A 17,756-nucleotide genomic window follows, 5' to 3' on the forward strand; every position below is an offset into this window, starting at 1 on the left:
ATAAAAATAAAAATGAGAGATTAAAAAGAAAAAGAAAAATGGAAAGTAAAAAGAATCCAAAAACTAAAAAATAAACGGAAAGGAATACACACATAAATAACTGTAAAAATAAGTGCAGACCGCAAAAAACTAAGGCAACCAACCAAGAGAAGGAAAAAATGTTGGGGACCCCGAGGAGAGAAACAAGACCGAGGGTGACGAAGAGGGAGGGAGAGGGAGAAAGAGGGGGAGAGAGAGCGAGAATGGAGGAGACAAGGACAGGCATCCACCCAGAGCTGGAGAGCGAGGGGGAAGGGGGAGAGACAGAGGGGTGCACCGGAGAGCCAGGAAAGAGAAAAGTGGAAGAAAAAGGGGAGGGGAGAAACCCGAGCTAGGAGGGAAGAACGCGAGGCGAAAGAGGAGGGAGGGAAGACAACAGAGGATTCCAAGAGGTGTTCAGGTTACAGCCATCATCGCGATTGAGGTTGGAAGGGTTGTTGAAGATTTCAACAGCCTCTTTGAGTTTCCTCTTGAAGAAGTTGTCTTCCCTGCACACAACATGAGCGTTTTCTAGGGAGACATGATGCTTAGTGGTGGCGGAGTGTTCTGCCAAGGCTGATTTGGCCACTCGTTCATGCCTAATGTCAGCAGCATGTTCTTTGATCCTCGTGTGGATAGAGCGACCAGTTTCACCTATATAAGGAGTGCCACATGAGCACTGGATCTTATAGACGCCCGATTCCAAGAAGACATCCCTGGGGTCTTTAAGCGAGGGGATGCAATTTTTTAAGGTGGTCAAGGATCTGAAAGCCACCCACACACCATGCTTGGTAAGAATTTTGGCGATCTTGTGAGAGATGTTGGCAACGAAAGGAAGAGAGACAAAAGAAGAGGGGTCTGGGGGAGAAGAGGAAGGGAGCGAGGAGGCATGCGAGAAAGACCTAGCGAGCTTGAAAGCCCAAGAGATTTGTTTGTGCGAGTAGCCATTCCATAGGAAGACTTGGCGGAGGTGGGAAAGCTCAAGGTCTAAGTTGTCCACATCGCAAATACGGAAGGCTCTCAAGGCAAGTGTTTTGATAATGCCCACTTTTTGGCTAGGGTGGTAATGCGAAGCAACATGAAGATAGTGGTCAGTATGAGTGGCTTTGCAGAAAACCTTGCGACCTAGGGAACCATCAGGTTTCCTGATAATCAAGATGTCAAGAAAAGGTAAGCACTTGGCAGATTCAACCTCTTTGGTAAAAGAAATGCAAGAAGCCACATTGTTGAGATGCGCATGAAACTCTTCAAGCTTTTCAAGGCCATGGGGCCAACAGACGTTGGTGTCATCAACATAACGTTTCCACCATTTAGGTTTGAGAGGGGAAGAACGTAGAGAAATGTCTTCGAAATGTTCCATATAGAGGTTGGCGACAAGTGGAGAGAGGGGCGAGCCCATGGCTACACCATCCACTTGCTCGTAGATAACCCCTTGGAAAGAGAAGAAAGTGGATCGAAGATATAACTCTACTAAGGAGGAAACCTCAGAGTTGACCTTGCGCTTGATGATGTCAATAGCATTGGTGATGGGGACTTTGGTGAAGAGGGAAACAACATCAAAGCTGACCGAGATATCCCTATCATCGCATGAGGCATCACGGATAAAATCAACAAAGTGTTGCGAGTCATTGACAAATGAGTCAACATTACCGACATGAGGGGATAAGAGCTTAGCGAAGAAGGAGGCAAGCTTGTAGGTAGGGGATCCCATAGTATCCACAATGGGCCTTAAAGGAATATTGGCTTTATGGATCTTAGGGATGCCATAGATACGAGGAGTAAGCTCTTTGGAGGGCAAGAGATGCCTCTTGGTGGTATCGTCAAACGAGGAGTTGGCGATGGCCAATTTGACCTTCTTCAAGATTTTGTTGCACGGGTTGCGATGAACAACCCTATAGCTGTCAGGGTCTGAGAGAAGGTCATACATCTTGGAAATGTAGTCCGATTTATCCAAGATAACAGTGGCATTGCCTTTATCCACCCTAGAGATAACGAGGTCATGATTGCGAAGAAGGTGTTGGAAGGCAAGAGACTCAGAACGGGGGATATTACACTTGGGAGGTTTGGCAAGCCTTAAAGCAACTGCACAATCTTGCCTAACAATCTCGGCGATAGCAAAGGGGAGGGAATGAGCAGCATTCTCCACTTCAACAAGAAAATCGATGTGAGGAATGGAGCGGGGAGAGATAGAGAAATTGAGGCCTCTACTGAGAAACTTAAAAGCGAGTGGGTCTAAAGGAGCACGGGAAAGGTTGACCACAAGTTTGGATTCCCAGTGTAACACTGGGGAAGGGTTGGGAGAGAAGGGGACGAGGCCAGGAAGTGGAGAACGAGGTGGAGAGGAGGGGGAACTAGGGCGAAGGACAAGCTTGGACGATGAATGATGGGAAGGAGGGGTAGCACTCGGACCAAGAGAAAGAGGGCCAGGAGAGGAAGCCCGAGGTTTAGAGAGGCGAGGAGAGAAAGATGGGGTTCGTAAATGTGGAGAGCAAGGGACGCACGGAGTGGAAGCAGCATGAAAAGAGTGATGGGACGTATGGTCAGAGTGGCTGGTGAGCGGAGGAATGGTTGAATTGATGTCAACCTTGGGTGAAAGCTTTTGGGTGGGTGGAGAAAGCGCGTCCAAATCAAAATCAGACGATAGGTGAACCGCCGAGTCCAATGAATTTAGGCAGTAAGAAAAATGAGGAGGAGTAGACAGAAGCGTACCTTGCACCAAGAAAGAGCCATTGGGCGGGAGCGTACCATGCACCAGGGAGGAGCCGTTTGGGTGAAGCGAGCTATGCACCATTGAAGAGCAGTTGGAAGGAAGTGAACTCTGCACCATGGGTGAGCCGTTGGGCGAGGATCGCTGCTGGAATGGAGAGCACGGCGTGGTGCTGCAAAGACGAGCGTTAAGAACCACGGGCTGGCGGACAGCGTGAGAGAATGAAGGCGCACAGTTTCTGTGGGATGCATGAGGAAAGGAGATCTAGCACCTGGAGACCTTAGGAGGAAACGATGCTGTGGGGGCAATCGCTGCCGAGTGAGATCTACACTCCATTTTTTGCTCTCACTGACTCAGTGGCATCCTGATGATGGATCATACAGTATGATCCGAAACGTTGATGAAAAAAATCTCACACAATCTTCCCCAGAAATTAATTCAATATTCATGGATTGTGGAAATCTGTTTGCTTAAATAATATTTACTTAATTAGAGACACTTTTCTTATTTAATTAAATAACTTCATTTAATTAATTAGGAATGGCTTCTTATTTAATTAAATAATTTTGTTTAATTAATTAGAAGTAAGTACTCCATTTAATTAAATAATTACGTTTAATTATTTCAAAATTCTTTTGGAAACTAGTCAAGTCAAGTAAACTGTGGTTAAATCTGGTCAACTTTTGGTCAAACTTGATACTTGCATATGTGAATATGAGAAAATGTGAGTATGAATTCCAGCAACAATTCGATGCAAATTCTCATTCAACCTTTCAAAATAAAGAGATGAGAGTCTCTTAAATAGAATTTCCTGAAATTCATCAACGGTTGAGATCGATTTCAATCAACGGTCAAGATTAAAGGTGACGTTTACTCATAAAGGGAGATTTCAAAATTAAAAGAAGACTTTCAAATTAAAGGGAGTTGACAGATTTAATTTGAGTAAAATAAGGAGTTAACTGATTCCATTTGAGTAGAGAAAGGAGTCAATAGATTTAACTCATTTTTGATCAATAGTGAACTGGAAATTTCTATTTTTGAACTGAAAAGAGATTTAGTTGAGATATTTAATTTAATAAAATGAGATATGCTCTCATGATTACTTTTTCTATTTAATTAAATAATCTTTATTTAATTAGAGACACTTTTTCTATTTAATTAAATAACTTCATTTAATTAATTAAGAATGGCTACTCATTTAATTAAATAACTTTGTTTAATTAATTAGAAGTAAGTACTCCATTTAATTAAATAATTTCATTTAATTATTTCAAAATTCTTTTTGAAACTAGTCAACTCAAGTCAACCGTGATTAAATCTGGTCAACTTTTGGTCAAACTTGATCTTTGCGCATGAGAATATGAGCAAATGCGAGTATGAATTCCAGCAACAATTCGATGCAAATTCTCATTCAACCTTTCAAAATGAAAAGATGAGGGTATCTTAAATAGACTTTTCTTGAATTCATCAACGGTTGAGATCGATTTCAATCAATGGTCAAGATTAAAGGTGAAGTTCAGTCATAAAGAGAGATTTCCAAATTAAAGGGAGTTAATAGATTTAATTTGAATAAAATAAAGAGTTACCTGATTCAATTTGGGTAGAAAAAAGAGTTAACTGATTTAGCTCATTTTTTATCAATAGTAAACTGGAAATATAACTATTTGAACTAAAGAGAGATTTTGTTGAGATATTTAATTTAATAAAATGATATATGCTCTCATAATTATTTTTTCTATTTAATTAAATAATATTTAATTAATTAGAGACACCTTTCTTATTTAATTAATTAACTTCATTTAATTAATTAAGAATGGCTTCTCATTTAATTAAATAACTTTGTTTAATTAATTAGAAGTAAGTACTCCATTTAATTAAATAATTTCGGTTAATTATTTGAAAATTCTTTTTGAAACTTGTCAACTCCAGTAAACCGTGGTTAAATCTGATTTCTTTTTGGTCAAACTTGATCTTTGCGTATGTGAATATGGGCAAATGCGAGTATGAATTCCAGCAACAATTCGATGCAAATTCTCATTCAACCTTTACAAATGAAGAGATGAGGGTCTCTTAAATAGACTTTCTTGGAATTCATCAACGGTTGAGATCGATTTCAATCCACGGTCAGGATTAAATGTCAAGTTCAGTCATAAAGGGAGATTTCCAAATTAAAGGGATTTAACAGATTTAATTTGAGTAAAATAAAGAGTTAACTAATTCAATTTGAGTAGAAAATGGAGTTAACTGATTTACCTCATTTTTTATCAATAGTGAACTGAAAATTTTCCTTTTTAACCTGAAGAGAAATTTTGTTGAGATATTTACTTTAATAAAATGAGATATGCTCTCATAATTACTTTTTTTATCTCATTAAATAATCTTTAATTAATTAGAGACACTTTTCTTATTTAATTAAACAACTTCATTTAATTAATTAGGAATGGCTTCTCATTTAATTAAATAATTTTGTTTGATTAATTAGAAGTAAGTACTCCATTTAATTAAATAATTTTGTTTAATTATTTCAAAATTATTTTTAAAACTAGTCAACTCAAGTCAACAGTGGTTTAATTTGGTCAATTTTTGGTCAAACTTGATCTTTGCGTGTGTGATATGACCAAATTCGAATATGAATTTTAGCAACAATTCAATTCAAATTCTCTTTCAACCTTTCAAAATGAAGAGATGAGGGTCTCTTAAATAGACTTTCCTAGAATTCATCAACGGTTGAGATCGATTTAAATCAACGGTTAGGATTAAAAGAAAAGTTCAATCATAAAGGGAGATTTTCAAATTAAAGAGAGTTAACAGATTTAATTTGAGTAAAAAAAAGAGCTAACTAATTCATTTTGAGTAGAAAAAGGACTTAACTAATTTAACTCATTTTTGATCAATAGTGAACTGGAAATTTCCCTATTTGAACTGAAGAGAGATTTTATAGAGATATTCAATTTAATAAAATGAGATATGCTCTCATAATTACTTTTTCTATTTAATTAAATAATCTTTAATTAATTAGAGACACTTTTCTTATTTAATTAAATAACTTCATTTAATTAGTTAGGAATGGCTTCTCATTTAATTAAATAACTTTGTTTAATTAATTAGAAGTAAGTAATCCATTTAATTAAATAATTTCGTTTAATTATTTCAAAAAAAAATTCGAAACTAGTCAACTCAAGTCAACTGTGGTTAAATCTTTTAAACTTTTGGTCAAACTTGATCTTTGCGTATGTGAATATGAGCAAATGTGATTATGAATTCCAACAACAATTCGATGCTAATTCTCATTCAACCTTTCAAAATGAAGAGATGAGGGTCTCTTAAATAGACTTTCCTAGAATTCATCAACGGTTGAGATCGATTTCAATCAACGGTCAAGATTAAAGGTGAATTTTAGTCATAAAGGGAGATTTCCAAATTAAAGGGAGTTAAAAGATTTAATTTGAGTAAAATAAGGAGTTAACTGATTCAATTTGCGTAGAAAAAGGAGTTAACTGATTTAACTCATTTTTGATCAATAGTGAACTGGAAATTTTCATTTTTGAACTGAAGAGAGATTTTGTTGAGATATATAATTTAATAAAATGATATATGCTCTCATAATTACTTTTTCTATTTAATTAAATAAGCTTTAATTAATTAGAGACACTTTTCTTATTTAATTAAATAACTTCATTTAATTAATTAGGAATGAGTGCTCATTTAATTAATTAGAAGTAAGTCCTCCATTTAATTAAATAATTTTTTTTAATTATTTCAAAATTGTTTTTGAAACTAGTCAACTTAATTCAACCGTGGTTAAATCTGGTCAACTTTTGGTCAAACTTGATCTTTGCGGATGTGAATATAACCAAATGTTAGTATGAATTCTCGCAATAATTTGATTCAAATTCTCATTCAACCTTTCAAAATGAGGAGATGGGGGTCTCTTAAATAGACTTTCCTAGAATTCATCAATGGTTCAGATTGATTTCAATCAACAGTTAGAATTTAAGGTGAAGTTCAGTCATAAAGGGAGATTTCCAAATTAAAGGGAGTTAACAGATTTAATTTGAATAAAATAAGCAATTAACTAATTCGATTTGTGTAGAAAAAAGAGTTAACTGATTTAACTCATTTTTTATCAATAGTGAACTCGAAATTTCCTTTTTTAAACTGAAGAGGGATTTTGTTAAGATATTTAATTTAATAAAATTAGATATGCTCTCATAATTACTTTTTCTATTTAATTAAATAATCTTTAATTAATTAGAGACACTTTTCTTATTTAATTAACTTGATTTAATTAATTAGGAATGACTTCTCATTTAATTAAATAACTTTGTTTAATTAATTAGAAGTAAGTACTCCATTTAATTAAATAATTTCGTTTAATTATTTCAAAATTATTTTCGAAACTAGTCAAGTCAATTCAACCGTGGTTAAATCTGGTCAACTTTTGGTCAAACTTGATGTTTGCATATGTGAATATCAGAAAATGTGAGTATGAATTCCCACAATAATTCGAGGCAAATTCTAATTCAACCTTTCAAAATGAAGAAATGAGGGTCTCTTAAATAGACTTTCCTAGAATTCAACGATTGAGATCGATTTCAATCAACGATTAGGATTAAAAGTGAAGTTCAGTCATAAAGGGAGATTTCCAAATCAAAGGGAGTTAATAAATTTAATTTGAGTAAAATAAGGAGTTAACTGATTCAATTTGAGTAGAAAAAGGAGTTAACTGATTTAACACATTTTTTATCAATAGTAAACTGAAAATTTCCCTTTTTGAACTGAAGAGAGATTTTGTTGAGATATTTAATTTAATAAAATGAGATATGGTCTCATAATTACTTTTTCTATTTAATTATATAATCTTTAATTAATTAGAGACACTTTTCTTATTTAATTAAATCACTTCATTTAATTAATTAGGAATGGCTTCTCATTTAATTAAATAACTTTTTTTAATTAATTAGAAGTAAGTACTCCATTTAATTAAATAATTTTGTTTAATTATTTCAAAATACTTTTCGAAACTAGTCAACTCAAGTCAACTGTGGTTAAATCTGGTCAACTTTTGGTCAAACTTGATCTTTGCGTATGTGAATATGAGAAAATGTGAGCATGAATTCTAGCAACAATTCGATGCAAATTCTCATTCAACCATTCAAAATGAAGAGAAGAGGGTCTCTTAAATAGACTTTCCTGGAATTCATCAACGATTGAGATCGATTTCAATCAACGGTCAGGATTAAAGGTGAAGTTCAGTCATAAAGGGAGATTTCCAAACTAAAGGGAGTTAACAGATTTAATTTGAGTAAAATAAGGAGTTAACTGATTTAATTTAAGTAGAAAAAGGAGTTAACTCATTTAACTCATTTTTAATCAATAGTGAACTTGAAGTTTCCCTTTTTGAACTGAAGAGAGATTTTGTTGAGATATTTAATTTAATAAAATGAGATATGCTCTCATAATTACTCTTTCTATTTAATTAAATAATCTTTAATTAATTAGAGACGCTTTTCTTATTTAATTAAATAACTTCATTTAATTAATTAGGAATGGCTTCTTATTTAATTAAATAACTTTGTTTAATTAATTAGAAGTAAGTAATCCATTTAATTAAATAATGTCATTTAATTATTTCAATTTTTTTTTTAAACTAGTCAACTCAAGTCAACCGTTGTTAAATCTGGTCAACTTTTGGTCAAACTTGATCTTTGCGTATGTGAATATGAACAAATGTGAGTATGAATTCTAGCAACAATTCGATGCAAATTCTCATTCAACCTTTCAAAATGAAGAGATGAGGGTCTCTTAAATAGACTTTCCTGGAATTCATCAATGGTTGAGATCGATTTCAATCAACGGTCAAGATTAAAGGTGAAGTTTAGTCATAAATGGAGATTTCCAAATTAAAGGGAGTTAACAGATTTAATTTCAGTAAAATAAGAATTTAACTGATTTAATTTGAGTAGAAAAAGGAGTTAACTGATTTAACTCATCTTTTATCAATAGTGAACTGGAAATTTTTCTTTTTGAATTGAACAGAGATTTTGTTGAGATATTTAATTTAATAAAATGAGATATGTTCTCATAATTACTTTTTCTATTTAATTAAATAAACTTTACTTAATTAGAGACAGTTTTCTTATTTAATTAAACAACTTCATTTAATTAATTAGGAATGGCTTCTCATTTAATTAAATAAATTTGTTTAATTAATTAGAAGTAAGTACTCCATTTAATTAAATAATTTCGTTTAATTATTTCAAAATTCTTTTCGAAACTAGTCAACTCAAGTCAACCATAGTTTAATCTGGTCAACTTTTGGTCAAACTTGATCTTTGCATATGTGAATATGAGCAAATGTGAGTATGAATTCTGGCAACAATTCGATGCAAATTCTCATTCAACTTTTCAAAATGAAGAGATGAGGGTTTTTTAAATAGACTTTCCTAGAATTCATCAATGGTTCAAATCGATTTCAATCAACGGTCAGGATTAAAGGTGAAGTTCAGTCATAAAGGGAGATTTCCAAATTAAAGGGAGTTAACAGATTTAATTTGAGTAAAATAAGGAGTTAACTGATTCAATTTGAGTAGAAAAAGGAGTTAACAGATTTAACTCATTTTTGATCAATAGTGAACTGAAAATTTCCTTTTTATAATTGAAAAGAGATTTTGTTGAGATATATAATTTAATAAAATGAGATATGCTCTCATAATTACTTTTTTTATTTAATTAAGTAATCTTTATTTAATTAGAGACACTTTTCTTATTTAATTAAATAACTTCATTTAATTAATTAGGAATGGCTTCTCATTTAATTAAATAACTTTGTTTAATTAATTAGAAGTAAGTACTGCATTTAATTAAATAATTTCGTTTAATTATTTCAAAATTCTTTTCGAAATTAGTAAACTCAAGTCAACCATGGTTAAATCTAGTCAACTTTTGGTCAAACTTGATATTTGCATATGTGAATATGAGCCAACATGAGTATGAATTCCAACAACAATTCGATGCAAATTCTCATTCAACCTTTCAAAATGAAGAGATGAGGGTCTCTTAAATAGACTTTCCTGGAATTCATCAATGGTTCAGATCGATTTCAATCAACGGTCAGAATTAAAGGTGAAGTTCGGCCATAAAGGGAGATTTCCAAATTAAAGGGAGTTAAAAGACTTAACTTGAGTAAGATAAGGAGTTAACTATTTCAATTTGAGTAGAAAAAAGAGTTAACTGATTTAACTCATTTTTTATCAATAGTGAACTAGAAATTTCTCTTTTTGAACTGAAGAGAGATTTTGTTGACATATTTAATTTAATAAAATGAGATATGCTCTCATAATTACTTTTTCTATTTAATTAAATAATCTTTAATTAATTAGAGACACTTTTCTAAATTAATTAAATAACTTCATTTAATTAATTAGGAATGACTTCTCATTTAATTAAATAACTTTGTTTAATTAATTAGAAGTAAGTACTCCGTTTAATTAAATAATTTTATTTAATCATTTCAAAATTCTTTTCGAAACTAGTCAACTCAAGTCAACCGTGGTTAAATATGGTCAACTTTTGGTCAAACTTGATATTTGCGTATGTGAATATGAGCAAATGTGAGTACAAATTTAAGCAACAATTCGATGCAAATTCTCATTGAACCTTTCAAAATTAAGAGATGACGATCTCTTAAATAGACTTTTTTGGAATTTATCAACGGTTGAAATCGGTTTCAATCGGCGGTCAAGATTAAATGTGAAGTTCAGTCATAAAGGAAGATTTCCAAATTAAAAAGAGTTAACATATTTAATTTGAGTAAAATAGGGATTTAACTGATTCAATTGGAGTAGAAGAAGGAGTTAATTGATTTAACTCATTTTTTATCAATAGTGAACAGAAAATTTCCCTTTTTGAACTGAAGAGAGATTTTGTTGAGATATTTAATTTAATAAAATCTTTGCGTATGTGAATATGAGCAAATGTGAGTATGAATTTCAGCAATAATTCGATTCAAATTCTCATTCAACCTTTCAAAATGAAGAGATGAGGGTCTCTTAAATAGACTTTCCTTGAATTCATCAAAATTTGAGATCGATTTAAATCAATGGTCAGGATTAAAGGTGAAGTTCATTCATAAAGGGAGATTTTCAAATTAAAGGGAGTTAACAGATTTAATTAGAGTAAAATAATGAGTTAACTAATTCAATTTGAGTAGAAAAAGGAGTTAATTGATTTAACTCATTTTTTATCAATAGTGAACTGGAAATTTCCCTTTTTGAACTGAAGAGAGATTTTGTTGAGATATTTAATTTAATAAAATGAGATATGCTCTCATAATTACTTTTTCTATTTAATTAAATAATCTTTAGTTAATTAGAGACTCTTTTCTTATTTAATTAAATAACTTCCTTTAATTAATTAGGAATGGCTTCTCATTTAATTAAATAACTTTGTTTAATTAATTAGAAGTAAGTACTCCATTTAATTAAATAATTTTGTTTAATTATTTCAAAATTAGTTTCAAAACTAGTCAACTCAAGTCAACTGTGGTTAAACCTAATAAACTTTTGGTCAAACTTGATCTCTGCATATGTGAATATGAGCCAATGTGAGTATGAATTTTAGCTTCAATTCGATGCAAATTCTCATTCAACCTTTCAAAATGAAGAGATGAGGGTCTCTTAAATAGACTTTCCTAGAATTCATCACTAGTTGCGATTGACTTCAATCAACGGTTAGGATTAAAGGTGAAGTTCAGTCATAAAAAGAGATTTCCAAATTAAATTAAATGAAGTTATTTAATTAAATAAGAAAAGTGTCTCTAATTAATTAAAGATTATTTAATTAAATAGAAAAAGTAATCATGAGAGCATATCTCACTTTATTAAATTAAATATCTCAACAAAATTTCTCTTCAGTTGAAAAAAGGAAATTTTTTGTTCACTATTGATAAAAAATGAGTTAAATCAATTAACGCCTTTTTCTACTCAAATTGAATCAGTTAACTCCTTATTTTATTCAAATTAAATCTGTTAACTCCTTTTAATTTGGAAATCTCCCTTTATGACTGAACTTCACCTTTAATCTTAACCCCTGATTGGAATCGATCTCAACCGTTGATGAATTTCAAGAAAGTCTATTTAAGAGACCCTCATCTCTTCATTTTGAAAGGTTGAATGAGAATTAGCATCCAATTGTTCTTGGAATTTACACTCACATTTGCTCATATTCACATATGCAAATATCAAGTTTGACCAAAAGTTGACTAGATTTAACCACAGTTGACTTGAGTTGACTAGTTTCAAAAAAAAATTGAAATAATTAAATGAATTTTTTTAATTAAATGGAGTACTTAGTTCTAATTAATTAAACAAAGTTATTTAATTAAATGAGAAGCCATTCCTAATTAATTAAATGAAGTTATTTAATTAAATAAGAAAAGTTTCTCTAATTAATTAAAGATTACTTAATTAAATAGAAAAGGTAATTATTAGAGCATATCTCATTTTATTAAATTAAATATCTCAACAAAATCTCTCTTTAGTTCAAAAAGGAAAATTTCCAGTTCATTATTGATAAAAAATGAGTTAAATGAGTTAACTATTTTTTCTACTCAAATTAAATCAGTTAACTCCTTATTTTACTCAAATTAAATCTGTTAACTCCCTTTAATTTGGAAATCTCCCTTTATGACTGAACTTCACCTTTAATCTTGACCGTTGATTGAAATCGATCTCAACTGTTGATGAATTCCAGAAATGTCTATGTAAGAGACCCTCATCTCTTCATTTTGAAAGGTTGAATGAGAATTTGCATCGAATTGTTGCCGGAATTCACACTCACATTTGCTCATATTCACATACAGAAAGATCAAGTTTGCTCAAAAATGAGTTAAATTAGTTAACTCCTTTTTCTACTCAAATTGAATTAGTTAACTCCTTATTTTACTCAAATTAAATCTGTTAACTCCCTTCAATTTGGAAATCTCCCTTTATGACTGAACTTCACCTTTAATCCTGACCGTTGATTGAAATTGATCTCAACCGTTGATAAATTAAAGGAAAGTCTATTTAAGAGACCCTCATCTCTTCATTTTGAAAGGTTGAATGAGAATTTGCATCAAATTGTTGCAAGAATTCATGCTCACATTTGCTCATATTCACATACGCAAATATCAAGTTTGACCAAAAGTTTACCAGATTTAACCACGGTTGACTTGAGTTGACTAGTTTTGAAAAGAATTTTGAAGTAATTAAATGAAATTTTTTAATTAAATGGAACTTGCTTCTAATTAATTAAACAAATTTATTTACTTAAATGAGAAGCCATTCCTAATTAATTAAATGAAGTTATTTAATTAAATAAGAAAAGTGTCTATAATTAATTAAAGATTGTTTAATTAAATAGAAAAAGTAATTATGAGAGCATATCTCATTTTATTAAATTAAATATCTCAACAAAATCTCTCTTCAGTTTAAAAAGGAAAATTTCCAGTTCACTCTTGATCAAAAATGAGTTAAATCAGTTAACTGCTTTTTCTACTCAAATTGAATCAGTTAACTCCTTATTTTACTCAAATTAAATCTGTTAACTCCCTCTAATTTGGAAATCTGCCTTTATGACTGAACTTCACCTTTAATCCTGACCGCTGATTGAAATCGATCTCAACTGTTGATGAATTCTAGGAAAGTCTATTTAAGAGACCCTCATCTATTCATTTTGAAAGTTTGAATGAGAATTTGCATCGAATTGTTGTTGGAATTCATACTCACATTTGCTCATATTCACATACACAAAGATCAAGTTTCACATAAAGCTAACCAGATTTAACCATGATTGATTTGAGTTGACTAGTTTTCAAAAAAAAATTGAAATAATTAAATAAAATTATTTAATTAAATGGAGTATTTACTTTTAATTAATTAAACAAATTTATATAATTAAATGAGAAGCCATTCCTAATTAATTAAATGAAGTTATTTAATTAAATAAGAAAATTTTCTCTAATTAATTAAAGATTACTTAATTATATAGAAAAAGTAATTATGAGAGCATATCTCATTTTATTAAATTAAATATCTCAACAAAATCTCTCTTCAGTTCAAAAAGGGTAATTTCCAGTTCACTATTGATCAAAAATGAGTTAAATGAGTTCACTCCTTTTTCTACTCAAATTGAATTAGTTAACTCCTTATTTTACTCAAATTAAATGTTTTAACTTCCTTTAATTTGGAAATCTCCCTTTATGACTGAACTTCACCTTTAATCCTGACCGCTGATTGAAATCAATCTCAACCGTTGATGAATTCCAAAAAAGTCTATTTAAGAGACCCTCATCTCTTCATTTTGAAAGGTTGAATGAGAATTTGCATCGAATTGTTGCTGAAATTCATACTCACATTTGCGCATATTCACATACGCAAAGATCATGTTTGATCAAATGTTGACCAAATTTAACCACGGTTGACATGAGTTGACCAGTTTCGAAAAGAATTTTTAAATAATTAAATGAAATTATTTAATTAAATGGAGTACTTACTTCTAATTAATTAAACAAAGTTATTTAATTAAATGAGAAGTCATTCCTAATTAATTAAATGAAGTTATTTAATTAAATAAGAAAAGTGTCTCTAATTAATTAAAGATTACTTAATTAAATAAAAAAATTAATTATAAGAGCATATCTCATTTTATTAAATTAAATATCTCAACAAAATCACTTTTCAGTTCAAAAAGGGAAATTTTCAGTTCACTATTGATAAAAAATGAGTTAAATTAGTTAACTCCTTTTTCTAATCAAATTGAATCAGTTAACTCTTTATTTTACTCAAATTAAATCTATTAACTCCCTTTAATTTGGAAATCTCCCTTTATGACTGAACTTCACCGTTAATGCTGACCGCTGATTGAAATCGATCTCAACTATTAATGAATTCTAGAATAGTCTATTTTAGAGACCCTCATCTCTTCATTTTGAAATGTTGAATGAGAATTTGCATCGAATTGTTTCTGGAATTCATACTCATATTTGCTCATATTCACATACGCAAAGATCAAGTTTGACCAAAAGTTGACCGGATTTAACCACGGTTGACTTGAGTTGACTAGTTTCGAAAAGAATTTTGAAATAATTAAACGAAATTATTTAATTAAATGGAGTACTTACTTCTAATTAATTAAACAAAATTATTTAATTAAATGAGAAGCCATTCCTAATTAATTAAATGAAGTTATTTAATTAAATAAGATAAGTGTCTCTAATTAATTAAAGATTACTTAATTAAATAGAAAAAGTAGTTATGAGAGCATATCTCATTTTATTAAATTAAATATCTCAACAAAATCACTCTTCAGTTCAAAAAGGGAAATTTTCAAGTCACTATTGATCAAAAATGAGTTAAATTAGTTTACTCCTTTTTCTACTCAAATTGAATCAGTTAACTCCTTATTTTATTCAAATTAAATCTGTTAACTCCCTTTAATTTGGAAATCTCTCTTTATGATTGAACTTCACCTTTAATTTTGATCGCTGATTGAAATCGATCTCAACCGTTGATGAATTTCAGGAAAATCTATTTAAGAGACCTTCATCTCTTCATTTTGAAAGGTTGAATGAGAATTTGTATTGAATTGTTGCTGGAATTTGTCATGCCCAAACTACAAAGGCAAAAACACACAATTTTTTTTTGAAAATGATTAATAATTAAACATGCTCTAAGTTTGAAATGAAAGTGATAGTAGTTTTAGTAAAGGTTCTCTCCATTATGTCTTAAGATTATAAACATGAGGGCGATTACATCGTTAAGATATTGAAGCTTTTGTTATAAGATTGATATCGATAAACTTATGTTCTTACATTTCTGATACAAAATTATAGTAAAAGTTAAATATATAAAAAAATGATGTAGATGAGTACAAAATTAGTTTAATGAAACAACTAAGAAAATAACATCGACATTAAAACTTAATTTAAATAGACAATAACCTGAAGTCTAAAGCTAATTAGTACTCAAAAATTCAGACTTACTTCAATACCAAAACTAAATACATTTAAAAACTAATTAAAAGAAATCAAATCTAAATTAACGATTATATCCATAATACGTAACAATTGAATGAATCAAAATCGAAACTAACTTACATCTATAATTTTTAAATTAAAACTAATAGATTTCTTATTATAACCATTACTTAATTAACATTAGATCTACTATAGATTTTAAATTACTAAAAGAAACTTTCTAAATTTAATACTTTTTATAAGCAACCAAACTAATCTACTAACTAACACTAACAAAATACAAGCAACTAAGCTAAACTAATTTTAAACTAAAACTTTTTGAGTTAACATATATCTTTAAAACAATTAACATTAAAACAACATATTAATCAATTAACTAAAATTATTAATATTTAACAAATAACAAACAATAACAAACATAAAACATTAATAAATTAACTAACTTAAATACTAACATGCTAAAAACTAAAACAAATATTAACTTAACTACTTACTAACAAAAAAAATAGTAATTTAAATTAACATATACTAACTACCCTATCTAACTCTACTTCTAACTAATCTAAAATTTTAACTACTAACTTATTTAAAGCATTAAATAAAACACAAATTAAAAATTAACAATATACAACTAACATACTAACAACTAAGCTTATTAACCACTAACTCTATCCTATACTACCTATACTCTCCCCCCCCCCCCCCCCCTACACCCTTACTCTACTCCTCAAATGGGTGCTTCCCAAAGGTTGGGCGCACTGCCCAACCTCACTGACCCTGCGTCAGTGGTACTCCACTTTCCATCCATGCAAGGACAAGCCCCAAGTTGGTCGCTCAACAAGATATAGAGGCGATTTCCAAAAGTTTAAAAAAACAACTTGATTGCCATGTCTTTTAAAAAACTTTAATACATCAACCTCCATCCAAAGCAACGAAGTGAGCGCTGAGCTAAGGAAAGGAGATGGGACATGGGAGGGCAAGGTGACGTCACCCCCCCCCCCCCCCCCCCCCATGTACACTTCGACTTACTAAACCATTCAAAACAAAAAAACATTTTAAAAGCATTATTTTTAAAAAAGACACCCATGGGAAGATGGAAAGGTATTAAAGACAAAAGATTATTAGGTAGCTTATGATATTTATTTTATTTTCTTTCTTTTTTTTTTTTTTTTAACACAAAGAAGTTATAAGGAAATTATATCATTAAAGAAAGATATATATAAATATAAATTTGGAGAATCTTTGATAATATTCTCTATTGTCCAAAACCATTAAAATGAGTCTCCCATACAAAAGACAGAGATTTTTTACTCTCTTAAACATTTTTTTTTCTAAGTATGGATTAACAAAGTAAATGAATATTTTATTTTTTGTTAAGGTGTATAAATTTTTTTTGAAAGATGTATATATTTATGGAATGGATTTAAACCATGGATTTATTGATTTCTCTAACAACTTGAATTGAACTATAAATCATAATTATTATTATTATTTTTTCCTCAGCATAGTTTTCATTTTGAACATATAAGAAACTTGAAAATTTTGCTAATTTTAAACCAACATCATTATATCTTATTTTGATATGCATCCATCTAATTTAAAATTATGATTAAATCAAAAGACAAGCAATTATATTCAACACCAATTTTATTGGCAAACCTGATTCAAGGGCTCAGCCGGGAAAGAATTAGGAAGAAAACCCGGCTTTGTTGCCAATCTAACAAAGTTTGAAATACCAATTTACATAGAATATGAATCCCAAATTTCAACAACATAATTGAATTTTCTTCGTGACCCTCATCAAGGGATTTATAATGTTTTCTGCAACACATTACTAGAACCATGGATGGAACAGAATCTGATCAGGTGACAACAAGCATGTCCAAGAAACAATTCAAACGTGCATATTCCTACAAGTTTTTCACAAAGGGATTCACAATGAATCAAAACTAGGAAAAGGTGGATTCTTCCAACCAGGAGAAGTCAAGTACAACACCAAACAGATGCCCAATC

General features: G+C 30.4%; 1 protein-coding gene across 1 annotated transcript; it reads right to left on the reverse strand.

Moving 5' to 3' along the window:
• Positions 1 to 370: 370 nt before the first annotated feature.
• On the reverse strand, positions 371 to 3,061 carry LOC149531505 (uncharacterized). Its single transcript, XM_089808348.1, has 2 exons — positions 3,005 to 3,061; positions 371 to 2,926 (listed from the first exon to the last, which is right to left on the reverse strand). Exons 1-2 carry the CDS (start codon positions 3,059 to 3,061, stop codon positions 371 to 373), a joined length of 2,613 nt encoding a protein of 870 aa, XP_089664474.1.
• Positions 3,062 to 17,756: the final 14,695 nt, after the last annotated feature.

Source organism: Cupressus sempervirens, chromosome 11, assembly GCF_028749045.1.
Source record: "Cupressus sempervirens isolate cs-2001-9-10 chromosome 11, ASM2874904v1, whole genome shotgun sequence".
In the NCBI taxonomy this organism is placed as follows: domain Eukaryota; kingdom Viridiplantae; phylum Streptophyta; class Pinopsida; order Cupressales; family Cupressaceae; genus Cupressus; species Cupressus sempervirens.